We start from the raw sequence: 15521 nt of genomic DNA, 5'->3' as shown, positions 1-15521 counted from the left end.
ACCTACCCTTTCTGCTGGAATTTCCAGATGTGGTCATCCTTTGGTGATAACAAGCTGTGCCTAACCTTGATGCTTGGCTTTCAAGATGTGGTTATTCTTTGTTTGGCCATAATAACCTAAGCCTACTCTTGCTGCTTGAATTTCCAGATGTGGTCATTCTTTGGCCACAACAAGCTGAGCCTACTCTTGCTGCTTGGCTTTCCAGATGTGGTCATTCTTTGTTTAGCCATAACAAGCTGAGCCTACCCTTGCTGCTTGGCTTTGCATATGTGGTCCTTTCTTTGTTTGGCCATAACAAGTTAAGCCTACTATTGCTGCTTGGCTTTCCAGATGTGGTCATCCTTTGGTGGTAACAAGCTGTGCCTACTCTTGCTGTTTGGCTGTCCATATGTGGTTCTTTTTTTGTTTGGCCTTAACAAGCTGAGACTACAATCACTGCTTGGATTTCCAGATGTGGTCATTCTTTGTTTTGCCATAATAAGCTGAGCCTACTCTTGCTGCTTGGCTTTCCAGATGTGGTCATTATTTGTTTGGCTATAACAAGCTGAGCCTGCTCTTGCTGTTTGTCTTTCCAGATGTGGTCATCCTTTGCTTGTCTTTGTAATGGCCACAGGAAAAAGGGGGAAGGGTATCAGTGTACTGATGGAGTCCCCTGAGAGATACAAGCAGCAGACCTACCCACCTGTATCCACACAATGCTGATCTATAAAAGTTTTGGCTGGACTCACCATTAAAGGGCCACTAAACCTAAAATCATAGCAATGCTCTCAATTCGGGATAATAGATAATAGAATTATTTTGGAATTCCAAAGACCAAGAAGGAAAAAGTCAATGTTTGTCACTTTCTATACAATCTTGATCATCGAGTATTAACTCCTACCACAATCAGGAGGAACAGTGAATGTCTGTTAAAAAAGATGTCCAGGAAAGAGTTGAACTATTCATATGAGGGATGTTCAGTGATGTAAAGATCGTCAGAGGAAACCTTGCAAATACTTGGGCTGGCCATAGTCGGGCTTAACAAGAGTAATTTAATTGATTCTCCCAGCGTGGATGGAGGAATCTCCAATACCGGCTGTGGTATTCAAGCAGCAATGGCACGTTCACATTTTGCTAGGTTTTGGTAGACCTAAAGGAGATTGTACAGACTATCAATCATTAGTGTGACACTTGCTGAAAACTAAGGCATTAATATTGTGCAGGGTGATGTTAGTTGGCTGGGCTCAGTCTTGAGCTTAGGACTCTAGTAGTTTCAGAGGGGCACATAAAAGTGTGTGTTCCTACCTAACCAAGGCAATAGCATGTATCTTGTGGCATTTGCTCTCAAGCAGTACTTTTGGTTTCATATGTTTAAACTGTTTGATGATCTTGCTTTAAAAATGCAGTATGGCTATAAATCAGGATACAGTTTTAATGTAAGGAAATCTTAAAACTGCTAAGCATAATATGTTTTTTCTTCTATTAAAGCTGGAGGTTAGGTATGAAAATTGTTACATAGCTACATTAGTCCGGCTTGGACCATAACTGTGGGATCCCCGTGGAAGCTAGAAATCACTGTAGCAGGCACTGCTACTCCAGTGATTGCTGAAAGCTTCTAGGTCCCATGCTATTATTATGGGACACTGGTAGGTCCAGTGCCATTATGGGACACTAGTAGGTCCCATGCCATTATTATGGGACACCAGTAGGTCCCGTGCCATTATTATGGGACACTAGTAGGTCCTGTGCCATTATTATGGGACACTGGTAGGTCCTGTGCCATTGTATGGGACACCGGTAGGTCCCGTGCCATTATTATGGGACACTGGTAGGTCCTATGCCATTATTATGGGACACTGATAATCCTGTGACATTATTATGGGACAATGGTAGGTCCCGTGCCATTACATGAGACACTGGTAGGTCCTGTGCTATTTTATGGGACACTGGTAGGTCCAGTACCATTATTATGGGACACTGGTAGGTCCTATGCCATTGTTATGGGACACTGATAATCCTGTGACATTATTATGGGACAATGGTAGGTCCCCTGCCATTATTTGGGACCCTGGTAGGTCCCATGCCATTATATGGGACACTGGTACATCCCGTGCCATTGTTATGGGACACTGGTAGAGGAACAGGTGTACCTGGGGACTGTGGAAATTATTCAACATTGGCATGCATAGTACTCTATTGAGAGCAGAAATAAACACTCATTACTCCTCAAGACCATCAAGATATTGAATATTTGTGGGTGTGGAAGAGATCAAAATAGGATTCAATAGAAGGAATACAACATTATTATCTGAAAATCACATGCACGCTAATCGTGGTCCCCACTGAGTCATCCCAAAAGTTTTCCTCCTTTTTTGGGGGGGGGGGGGGACTTGGTTCACTTTGTATTGAATACAAAGCAAAGGGTCAGACCCTGTGGAGAATTTTTATCAGGGAGGACTTTGTGATTTTTACCAAATTGTATGTTATGTCCAACGTAGGGGAAGAAGGGAATGTATATTTTGTATATTTTTAAGCATTGTGACTAAATAGTGAAATATGATTTAATCCTTGAAGTCTATAAGTAACAATGTAGCACTTTGAAAGTCTCAGTAAGCTATGGCTAGCAGCTTTTCATGTTGGCCAGTAAAACGAAAGGGTGTAACTCTTTCCTGCACAACCGTTTTAATGCAATTTATTTTCATACTGGACTGGATTGCATTTTAGGTTTATTGGCCCTTTTTTTTATATTAGTATATTTTATGTTCATGTAAACAACAGCACTGACAAAGGCAAAATCTTTTTTTTTTTTTTATACTGACCATCTTCAAACATCATACACATTACAAGGACTATACAGATAATTGTAGGTGTTAACAGAAGTGGACAAATTTGTGTGACATACAAAGCCCTCTTGACACCATGACTAGTTCATATCAGCAGAAATGTAGATTGACATTTTTTAGGAAGTAACAGCTATTGGTATTGGTGGAGGGGGGAGCAGAGTCTCAGAGTGAATGATAGTTTGCCTATAGTACCCAAAAACGAAATACTATTCCTTTTTAGATTCAAGTCAATTTCTAAGTGTCTTTGGACAGAAATTGCAACCGATTAAACAACCAAACAACCAGGACAGAAGCTGGTTGGATGAATTGACCCTTTTTTTAATGGGAGCATTCACAGGGGTGAGGGCCACAGCATAAACATGTGCCAATTGTGTGGTTCCACAATGTTTTAATGCACCAGGAAGAAAACCTGTTTGTTTTAGAGTAAGAAAAGGGATGATCCTTCTTTATTAAGTAAACATGTACAATGCTGTTAAACATCCTACGCGTTTCAGACATTAGTCCTTAGTCATGCCTGACTATAGCTATAACTAAGGACTAACATCCGAAAGAGGTAGGATGTTTACCTAATAAAGAAATACTATTTTTTGGATGTCCTCCTGAGTACCGACCATCCCTTTCCTTACTCTGGTACGTTGGAGGTGTTGGCAGCCTCGAGGTCTGATCACTGGGTGGAGCTTTTATGTGGGAAGGTTGTAGCGCGTATACACCTGTTTTCCTTTGCTGTTTGTTTCACTGCAGTACTCATACATCAAACACTGGGGAGAATTTGATGTTATCCAGCTGCTCCCTTAGATGATCGTATGTACAGGATGTTAGCTGGGTAAAATGTTCATCCACATGTTGACAGAACACACAGGCTCCATTCACTCCTATTGTCTTTTTAACCATTTAAATAGGTCAATTCACAGGAGCAGCTTCAAGAAATTCTCCTGTAGCCTAATGCCAGAAGTGAACACATAGAATGGAAAGAAACACTTGATAATGCATTGTGTGCTTTTTGAAAAGAGAAGCCATATAAAATGTGTTAGATGGGAAATTTTTACCATGAAAAAAGGAAAAAATTAAGCCAGAGAAGCTGAATCAATCATGTAGGAGTGGCTCTAGGCTCAGATTACATACACCATGTGCATTCTGAGTTTATCTCTTGTTCAGTTGAAAGTGCAGAAACACATGGAAACTAGTATCGCCCAGTTCAACAGAAACCGGCCAACATTTGGCCCATGTATACGCCAGCTGAACAGCCTGCTTCTGACGAATTGGCATGCTGGAAAACCAGTGTCCAATCAGCATCTGATTCAAAGGCTGCGAGTGCTGAATAGTGTGTTCTTGCGGGGGGTCAGTCATTGGCTGAGAGCGCTGATTGGAAGCCACTAGGCTGCTGGATTTCCAGCATGCTCGTCCGAACAGAAGTCGGCCAAACGGCTGGCTTCTGTTGGAATGGCTGCCATACAGTCGTCAATTTTTTATTTAATCGGTCAATGCCGCCTGACATTCAGCCCATGTGCACTAGGCTTTAGTACAGAAAGCTCCTCAGTTTTTTTTTTTTTCCTTCAATGCACTTGATTGAAGGAAAAAAACTGATAGTGTGTACTAGGCAAACCATTTTTGTTTCTCTCGGGAGCTTCTCCATATAATGATTACTTCTCCATACATGTACAATCCAAGCTTACAAAACATATTACATCACAGATTTATTTAGTTCTACTGCTGTCCACTAGAGAAGGTAAGGTATGGACTCTTCAATGATGGGTTCTAATTAGGGATGCGCTTGGGTTTGGCTCAGAATAAAATCAAGATCATCCCTAGATCTAATAAAAGCAGCCGCATTGTCTTAGAGAAGACTTTTCTTGTCCTTAGCAAGTTTCTTCCTTTGTATATAAAAACCAGAGCAAGGGAACCTGTAGCAAAAAAAGGGAGCATTTGGTAATACCCACTAATCAGGTTTTATCTTTCATTCACTAACAAAAGTTCACTGGCTGCTTGCAATTGGCAATGGCTCCAGTTGGCCATAATATTCCAATGCTGTATGTAAGAATGAAAGAGGGAATCTGATTGGATACTGTGGACAAAAAAAGAGAGATAGCTCCTTTAGATATTTAAAAAACTGTGTGCTGCAAAGATTTATGACTGTTCAAAGGTTATGAGTGTGTGTTTTCCTGGGGGATAATGTTGTATTAACTAAACACTATCAGAATTTTTATTCGCAAGATGGGTCCAAAAACATCTCTTCTTCTTCTACCTAATACATTTGAGTAAATATGACTACCTGAAAGGTTATATTGCTGTGATTATCTGCTAAACATTTGACTTCTAATAGAGTTGTATCATCTGTCTTTGTATACAATAGAGCTAAGTAATCCTATGGAAAAAAAACAACACAGCCCTCGACTGTATATTTCTTGGAAAGGATATAAGGAGTAAATGTTACTGCTTTAGCAAATCTTGCCCACAAAAAGATTTCCCGGGTGCAAATCCAGCTCATCGCTGATGGAATCTCCAAAGCGTTTCACACATACGTGTACTTAATCATAGAGTTTAAGATTAAGCACAGGAATGACTATAATGCTTTAGGGATTCCATCTGTTTTCTACCCCGTTTTATACAGAATAACATGGAGGGGAGTTAACAGGCAGAGAAAAGTAAAAGCTCAAACGCCTGTAGGAGCAGCTTCTTTAAGCTTACAGTGTGCATGAGGCCTAAAGATACTTTGCATTGAGAACTTGGAGTGAGACCTTGGAGTGCTGTCATCTTAATATTTGTATGGTCTTTAGATTTGTTGGCTTAAAGTAAATTTGTCACATGGTTTGAGTAACACAAACAAGTATGTGATACAAAAGTGCAAAAGCAGAAGTTACATTTAGTGAAACTGCACATGTAATTGTCTATCTTGACCCCACCTCGTCCTGCCTCAGAAGACTTCCTTACTTCCTTACCCTAAGCAGGAGTAATCTCATTCCCCCAAGGGGGAGCCTTCAAAATTGGCCAAGGCAAAACGCAACTTCCCAGGAAAGGAGTATATACCTTCACTTGTCTAATTCTCTGGATTTACTTACCATTTTTACAGTTATATAATGTAGTCATGGCATGCTTGGACCAATTTGACCAATTGTAACAAGTTTACTTTAAAGACAGAGTATAGAGCAGTGGTCTTCAAACTGCGGCCCTTTGCTTGCCTTTATCCAGCCCTTGGGGTACCATTCCATCCACTGACACCAACAATGGGGCATAATTCCTGTTGCTGTCACCAACAATGGGGCACTATTCCTCTGACTGATACCAACAATGGGGCACAGTTCCTTCCATTGACACCAATAATGGGGCACAATTCATTCCATTGACACTAGCAATGGGGCATAATTCTTTCCATTGAGACCAACAATGTGTTACTATTCCCCCCCCCACCCCCATGCCAACAATGGGGCACTATTCCTTCCACTGACACCAATGAAAGGGCATAGTTCCACTCACTGACACCAACAATGGAGCAGAATTACTTCCATTGAAACCAAGGATAGGGAACTATTCCTCCAACTGACACCAACAATGGGACACTATTCCTTCCACTGACACAAACAATGGGGCACTATTCCTTCCACTGATACAAACAATGGGGCACTATTCCTTCCACTGACATCAACGATGAGGCCTTAGACCTCCCACTGACACCAAAGATAGAGCATTGCTTACTCTTATTGGACGCCAGGACATTTTCCAACCCCATTGGCCCTAGTTTGGACCCCTAAAGCCTGAAGGACTGTAAACTGGCCCTTTGTTTAGAAAGTTTAGAGACCACTGGTATAGAGGAAAGCACTAGATGCCCTCTGTTTTCTTCAAAAATGAATTGCAAGGCATCTTTGCAACATTAAAATCAATGTGAAGCTGAAATGGGCACCCACTCACGTGGGCTAAGCAATAAAATGTCAAGGAATAGGGAATGGTTTCTAAAATGGCATTAAAGGACCACTAAATAGAAAAAAGTTAAAGTAAAAAGACTACTAATAACACTCATGAGTATCAAACGTCATGGGCAAGTGACAGCAGAAGTGCTACAATAAGAAGTTGGTTGTGTGTCACCCCCTGCTATACCAATTTTTTTTTTTATATTTTGTGTTTCCAACTTATACTGAAACTTTTACATATTCATCAGTTAATGTTGATCAAACCTCTTTTACTTAAATCAGCTTTGAACTTATATTTAGTGACCCTTTTAAATACAGACTTAATGTGGTCTTGTGCTTTGTCCATGCAGGGCAAACAACTGGTTCACTTAGCAGATGCTCCCTTGCCAGCTGCACATACTGTACCTTTTTTTTTCTCTCCCCTGTATAGAGAGGCAGCCAGTACTTCCAGGTATGGGCACTATGTGAGTTACTGTTCTTTCACCCATGTGACCTCTCTGGTGCTTATTGGTTGGCTGGTCAGTGCTGTCGCATGAGGTTGAGGAGAGAGTCTTCAATCCTATGTAAGCAACAAATTGTGACTTGATTGGCAGGGGAATGAAAGCAAGGTGACTGTGTAACAAAAAAAAAAAAAAAAAAGCTGGGCAGTAGTTATGTGAACTTGCCAGTTTGCCCTACATGTGCAAAGCACAGATTCACTTTATATTGCAAGTGATCAATGATCCCTTACAATCTAATATAGCAAAGCCAACCACTAGGCCTCAATATCGCAGAAGAGCACTCGCAGTGTGGCCATTTTGAACTTACAACTGTGAAAGTAAGTGCTGTGACACTGTGGGGTTGATTTACTAAAGGCAAATAGACTGTAAAGTTTGCAAAGTGCAGTTGCACTCTGCAAGAGCAATTGCTCCAGGGCTTAGTAAATGAGCAATGTCTGCTGACTTCTATCGTCCAAATATGTGCAAGAAAAAATTATGTTTTTTTTCCCCCTTGCATGTGATAGGGTATTCTTTGTAAAGTGAACCTTTACTTAATTTACTAAGCTCTGGAGCAACTGCAAAGTGCACAGTCTATTTGCCTTTAGTAAATCAACCCCAATGCATCACATAATGCACTGTGGGGTCCCAGCACCCCACAGTATATTATATACTGGACATCAGTGTTTCACAGCTCTCAGTTCTTAAACCAGTAAACTCCCTCTTAAAGGCATGCAAGAATTTCCAGGGCTAGCAGAAAACTTTGCAGCAGTGGATTGGAAATGTATTACTACCAATCAGAAGCTGGATGGGCCTATTTTGCAAGTGTAATTTTTCTAGTATAAGACTTATGGCAGGTTTACTTTAAGCTCAGCACCCCCATTCCTACACATTTGATACTGTGTGCCAAGTCATTTATTACCCATCTTCTCTGGACAAACCTGTATAGACTATTGCATGCCTATTTCAATAAAGGTGCAAAATTGTGCCCCAGGCCATCCAGAAGCTCATATGTCTTCTGGAATCTGTTGTGTGGATATAGCTCACATATCATCTCTCATGGCATCCTAAAAAGACAACCTTCATTTAAAATGGGGTGTTCTACTTTCACACTGATTATTCCAAGTTAATGTTTAGCTATCCAAAGACATGGGGTGACAGTCAGATATCAATCTGTATAATGCCCTATGATATAAGTGCGCAGGATCGTTTCAGCTGTGCATCCATGTTTATACACTGAACAGACACCTGCAGAACCAAAAATATCTTTGAAGAACCACTTTTTGGACAATTTGTTTCTCCCATAGATTAGCTGGCTAGGGGGCATCATAAGAGGCTAAAGGGCAAGGGTCAAATTAATCCAAAGGGTAAATTTTACACTCATAGATCCTAAACATATTGTAGCTCCCAAACTTTCTACCATCCCTAATTTTATTAAACACATTATTATAGTGCAACTTTTTTTTTTGCTGCACTCAAGAAATGTCATAAATACCCTTTCAGGGCTACAAAAAGACTGTGTTAAGGTAGCCCATTGAGTATTGAAATATCCATAGGGTTTAGGATGTCTTCAAACTTTAACACTTGAAGTGCTGTGCCCACCCAAGCATTCCATAGACACTGCTGCCCTGTAGTCCCCAGGGCAACAAATAAATATTGAACATTTCCCACTCCTTCACAGACTGTACAAAAAGAATGGAACAAGGTAGGTAATAAATGCTTAATAAGCCTTACAGTATCCTGCTTTGCAGTATCAAAATTATTGGAAAAGAGAAGATTCTATTTTAAATCACCAAACCCCACCCAAAAAAATTGCAATTTCACATGGGTCACTAAATTTGTAGCAGTATACTGTGACCCTTATCAATAAATGGTCCGTCCAAACAAACTGGTGTTCCATTTATGGATAAACATTGGTGGGAAGGATCAACTATTAACATCTTAGATGTCTGATGGCAGGGATACTGCTTTATAAAGCCATGACAGGTGGAAATCAACAAAAGATAGAAGGAAGTAGCTGGTAATTCAATACTTCTAGGTGGACTGACCCTTTAATGCCTATTCTGTTGAGTGACTGGTGTCACAAATGGGCCCACCTATACTACATGTGGCATATTTTTCTGACATGAATTGCTGGCATGTTGTGAATCATCACAAAGAGCTGGCAAATATAACAGTGAATAAGCTCGTTATCACCTAAACCTGGAACAAATAACTGTACTCTTCCATTACTGACTATAGTAGCAGCGTTTTTGCTACCACTAATGATTCTTTTCATGTATTGCTAGTTGCTGATTCTCTTTCACATTTTCACGGCATTTCATAACTTATTCAAAAAGAGAGTGCAAAGAGTAATGGCTGTGTGCACATAGTAACCAATCAGATTTCAGTTTACTGTGGTCTGTTCTAATTTTAACTTTGTGCTTCCTCATTGCTCCTTGCACCGCTTTATTGAATAACCTTACAAATATCCAAGTCCAACATTGACATTGCTAGCAAGTAAAACACATTTAATGGTACATAGAAGCTGGTTAGTTCCAAACCTAGTGGAGTGGTACACGTATACACTGTATTTCAGTAAAGCTGCAGTCTCCCATAACATATAGTGCAACAAAACAAAGTATCACAAGTGAGAACTGTTATGATTGTGTTTACTAGCCACTTACATCCCCCCTTTATGTTCTCATTCTGAATTTGGAAAAAAATGGCTGCTATAGGCAAACAGACATGTTCTTCCTTCAGATACAAAAATAAGGCTTAATGTAAATATCGCTGTCAAAGTGGTTTGAGGTTGCCTGGGTGATTCTAAACTGTAGTATACATCAGCTAAGCTACACAGGATTTGTTTAACTCCCAGGGCCATGCCAGCTTCCATCATCTGTACTCTTTGGTCCCAGCAAATAAACAAATGCCATCAATATAATATGGTGGCCTGAAGATACGCACCATGAGTGTATTATTTTTTTTATTTTTCAGCTGCAGTGCTTAAAAGTGGAGATAGATCATGTTATGTGTTGGTGGCAAGACTGCATCTTTAATGAAACCCAACAAAAAGAAAAATGTAAAACATGTTACCATCTATGAATTCACAAAATGACCTGCTTGTGCAGATCATTCCTGATTGTCTATGGCGGGCTTTCTTGAATCCATCAAATGTGAAAGCCATCTCAGCTGATGTTTTTGTATCCATCTCATCTTCTGTGAGTTAAATCACTATTGCTCTTCATCCACTTGCATCATGTGCATCCTACATAATGTTCTGCAGATTGTTTAGCAATCTAAAATACTATTTACAGCTGCTTCTAAAACTGAATCAGTTTCTGCCACCCCTTCTCTAGTTTGTGAAACTGGCTTGTCCATGCCGTGATCTTCAGAGCATTTTATAAGTTCCATTTCCGCGGAACTGCTACTGGAGACCTCGCTTTTCAAGTGCTTTGCGCTAAGTTTAAGTTCTAAAACGTTTCTGACCGTTGCTTTCACAGTCTCGCTACTCATTATGCTTTTGCTGTTTACCATAATGTTAGTTTGCTTGCCTGTGGTTTCTAGAGAGGGTCCTGCAGTTTTGCTCTGGGGGCTTTCTGCATTGTTGGGGTCCGTTTTTGATCCAGAATCAGGAATGGACTTTGGAGCGCAGTATACAGCAACTGTTTCTTTTGAGGCTTTACATGACGTGTAGGTTTCTGAAGGACAAGAGGTGTACTTACCCTTTAGTTTGCAAAGGTTTACAATGAGTTCTTTCGTAGGGGAAAACTCTACGTTCTTCAACACAGCATCTTTTTTAAGGCCTTCTGTTTCCTCAGGAGAATTTTTAAATGTAAGATCTGGTAAATTGTCAGTAGGCACTAAACATGGGGTATCTGGAATCTTAGGTGAGCTTAAAGCTGTCTGATCTTTCGTATTACTGTCTGTTGGCGAGGAACCACCACTGGTTGGCTCTGTGTCCAGATCATGATTGCTGAGCTGCTTTTCCTCTGAAGGATCTTCATGAAATTTGCTATAGCAACAGAATTCTGTCAGGTACCCATCTGTGGAAAGAGGACACCTTTGGTTTTTACAAGTTAACAAAAAAGAATATTCTTGGCAAATTATATCCAGTCTTGGTTTTGTAGCCCACATTTATTTAAAGGAAACCTCTAAAATGAACACTTAATTTGACCCTAATCCTTAAGTCATATGTCAGGGCACAATAAAAAAAAAGACATTTGCAATATATCTCTGTAATACGTGCACATGTATCTATGCTTTATCCCCTTAACCCCCTCAATACAGTGCACTTACACCCCTTCCTGTCCAGACCAATTTTAAGCTTTCAGCGCTCTCACAGTTTGAATGACAATTACTCAGTCATGCAACACTGTACCCATATGAAACTTGCGTCCTTTTTTTCACACAAATAAAGCTTTCTTTTAGTGGTATTTAATCACTAGTGGGTTTTTTATTTTTTGTGCTATAAATAAAAAAATAAAAAAATTGGTGAAAAATTTTTTATTTTTCTTTGTTTCTGTCATAAAATTTTGCTAATTAGCAATTTTTCTTCATAAATTTTGGCCAAAATGTATACTGCTACATATCTTTGGTAAAAATAACCCAGATGAGTGTATATTGTTTGGTCTTTGTGAAAGTTATAGAGTCTACAGACTATGGTGTAAATCACTGAAAATTGATCACATCTGATCAGGCCTTCAGTACATCAGGTGTATCTAATTTCTTGAGACACTAACAAGTCAGGAAAGTACAAATACCCCCCAAATGACCCCTTTTTAGAAAGTAGACATTCCAAGGTATTAAGTAAGTAGCATGGTGAGTTTTTTTAAGTTGTCATTTTTTCCCACAATTCTTTGCAAAATTAAGTTTTTGTTTATTTTTTTTTACAAAATTGTCATATTATCAGGTTATTTCTCACACACAGCATATGCATACATCAAATTACACACCAAAATACATTCTGCTACTCTTCCCAAGTATGGCGATACCACATGTGTGAGACTTTTACACAGCATGGCCACATACAGAGGACCAAAATTGAAGTAGCACCTTCAGGTGTTCTGCGAGCAAAAGTGACACATCTCATGTCACAACCACCTATTACCCTTTTGAAGGCCCTGGAGCACCAGGACAATGGAATTGCCCACAAAATTACCCCATTTTGGAAAGAAAACACCCCAACGTATAATCTGTGAGGCAGAATGAGTCTTTTGAATGGTTCATTTTTTTTCCAGAAGTTTTTTGGAAAATGTGGAAAAAAAATTAAAACCACATTTTTTTTTTTTACACAAAGTTGTCCATTTATAAGATATTTCTAACACATAGCATGTATATAGCAAAAATTACACCCCAAAATACATTCTGCTACTCTTCCTGAGTATGGCGATACCACATGTGTGGTACTTTTACACAGCCTGGTCACATAGGGAGGCCGGACATTGAAGTAGTACCTTCAGGCGAGCTAGGAGCATAAATAACACTCTCATTTCATTCCTACCCATCACACTTTTGAAGGTCCAGGAGCACCAGGACAATGGAATTACCCACAAAATGACCCAATTTTGGAAAGAAAACACCCCAACGTCAATTATATGAGGCATGAGCTGCAAATAGGTACTCGGGTACTCTGATGGGCTGGTGACAGGTGCTTGGGTACTCTGATGGGCTGGTGACAGGTACTCGGGTACTCTGATGGACTGGTGACTGGTATTTGGGTACTCTGAAGGGCGGTGATAGGTACTCAGGTACTCATATGGACTGTGACAGGTACTCAGATGAACTGTGACAGGTACGCAGGTACTCATATGTATTGTGACAGGTACTCAGATGGACTGGGACAGGTACTCGGGTACTCAGATGGACTGGGACAGGTTCTCGGGTACTCTGATGGACTGTGACAGGTACTCGGGTACTCTGATGGACTGTGACAGGTACTCGGGTACTCTGATGGACTGTGACAGGTACTCAGTATTCTGATGGACTGTGACAGATACCCGGTACTCTGATGGACTGTGACAGGTACTCGGGTACTCATATGGAGTGTGACAGGTACTCATATGGAGTGTGACAGGTACTCTGATGGACTGTGACAGGTACTCTGATGGACTGTGACAGGTACTCGGGTACTCTGATGGACTGTGCATGACAGGTACTATGATGGGTGGTGACAGGTCCTCTTTATTGGGGGGGGGGGCAATCAGTGTGATTGGTGTACACTGTAGGCGGTAACGAGATGCTACCGCAATCTCCTTCTCACACACGGTCGGTGTGTGAGGAGAAGAACCCGGTAACATCTCGTTACCGCGGTTTGTTTACATTTAGTGATCGGCTGTGAAAGGATCACAGCCGATCACGTGGGTAAACAGCCGGCCAATGGCTGTTTATCACCGTCGGTGACGAGCAGTGTTCCCGGGAACACGCCGCCACCGATGTGCACGCGCAGTGCGCTCGCGATCCTGCGCATGTGCCATGCACAGTGGGGGTGGAACTATCTCTGATCGGCCGTGACTTCATCACGGCTGATCACGTGGTAAACAGCCATACCCAATGGCTGTTCACCCCCTCGGTGGCGAGCGGTGTCTCCGTGACACGCCGCCACCGAAGGAACAGGGATGCACGCACATGATTGCGCGCCTTCCCTGTTTAAATGGGAGGACGTCATATGATGCCCTCCCGCCAGAAGAGCCGCTCCACCTGGCTGTCATTTGACGGCTGGCGGTCGGCAACTAGTTAAAGACCCCGCAAGTACAGAAAATACATGTTGATCTGCCAGAAATGTATTCAGCTTCTTATTTCCTCTTGTGTAATGACACCGCCTTCCTTTATTTTGGGGGATAGAAAATGCAAGAATTTTTGTCAGCCCTGCCCAGCTGTCTGTTGTTAAAGCCTAGCTCTGGGTTTACTATGCCTTTAATTAATTTGTAATGTCCTTTACTAACAGGTGTGCCTGTATAAAAAGTACAGGCTGAGCTCTGTTCAGTAAAGGAAATAGTTCATATGGACCAGCTTTATCTGAACAAACTATTTAAAGTAACAGTAAACCTGGAGTTAGGCATTAAAGGAGAAGTAGGGCCTACTTCTCCTATGGATCACAGGAGTGCAGTTTCTTCTGCAAAATCTGCTGTCGGCTCACATCACTGAGCTGGTCCATGCTCTGAATTGATCCTGAATTTACAGACATGATCTATCCAGATGCCTGGGCCGGCAGCTGGCTCAGGCTCACAGCGAGCCCCTGAGAGACTGAGCCAGCTGCTCCCTCCCCTCCACAGCCCATCATTTCTGTGAGTGCTGGAGGGACAAAGCAGAGACCTGGTTACTGACCGTCCTCTCTCACTGAAGGTGTTTGATTGCTCAGTTCTCAGTCTTAGCCCTTGTACACACGGTCGGAGAATCTGTCGGAATGAGTCTTATCGGACCGTGTCGTCAGATAACCCGTCTGTGTGTGGTATGCATTGGACTGATTCCATCCGAATCTACGTCCGACCCAATTTTCCAACATGTTGGAAATATTTCCCGACCAACTGGGCCGGACGGACCTAATCCGATCATGTGTAGAGCATTTTCATCGGACCAAGTGCCACGCATGCTCAGATCAAATTCCTACATCAAAGCTATTGGCTACTAGCGTGAACGTAGTCCCATCGTAACGAAATGATGTCATCATGTTCTGAAAGATCGGATTTTTCGCCAACTTGGCCCGACCGTGTGTATGCAACAGTTTCGGACAAGATCTGATGGACAAAATCCGATGGGCAAAATCTGACGGATTTGGTTGTGGAAATCTCCGACCGTGTGTATGTGGGCTTAGAAGCAGTGGGAGACAGATCTAGCATCGGACAGATGCTGCATCCAAAAAAGGTAAGTACTTCTCTTTTAAACTAATCAATCCCTTTCATTTCCTTCATCCCCAAGGCATAGTGACTAATTGTTCTGTGATGCAAAATAAGAAATGAGAGGGCTCCTTAACCGGTTCCCCACTGGGTCCTGTACATATACGTTGGCAGAATGGCACGGCTGGGCACCCATACGTTACTTTGAATTTCCCGCCATATGATATATGAGAGAAATATTAAGAGGAAGAGTGTTTGGAAGTTTCGGATTTCATTACTTTCTGGTTTGCTGCCCTGGACAAATATATTGCCAGTGAAGTCAAAACTCCTGATTTGCATATGTCTTAACCCTCTAAACCCTAATAATTACCCATTATTTTGTATATACAATAAGAAAAATAAGAATAAAATATAATATATACCCATTTTAATACATGATGTACTTTATATAATGATAGCAATATGTTAGTATTAACAGTTAATAAGAAGAATATGAATAATATCCAA

The 15521-nt window shown here is 41.2% G+C and overlaps 1 protein-coding gene across 2 annotated transcripts in view; it reads right to left on the bottom strand.

Annotated features, from left to right (window-relative positions):
* Positions 1 to 783: 783 nt before the first annotated feature.
* The window catches only part of BICRAL (BICRA like chromatin remodeling complex associated protein), a 102355-nt gene continuing 87617 nt past the window's right edge, over positions 784 to 15521 (bottom strand). For both annotated transcript variants that reach the window (XM_077485706.1, XM_077485707.1), the window contains exon 13: positions 784 to 11225. In XM_077485706.1, coding sequence (XP_077341832.1) covers positions 10471 to 11225 — 755 coding nt within the window. In that variant the 3' untranslated portion in view covers positions 784 to 10470. The remainder of the gene's footprint in view (positions 11226 to 15521) is intronic.

This window comes from Lithobates pipiens, unplaced genomic scaffold (assembly GCF_037356315.1).
Source record: "Lithobates pipiens isolate NorthernLeopardFrog02 unplaced genomic scaffold, aLitPip1_a1.2 Scaffold_18, whole genome shotgun sequence".
NCBI classification, from domain to species: domain Eukaryota; kingdom Metazoa; phylum Chordata; class Amphibia; order Anura; family Ranidae; genus Lithobates; species Lithobates pipiens.
Note: the sequence above shows the minus strand (reverse complement) of the source record. Positions and strands in the feature narration are given on the sequence as shown.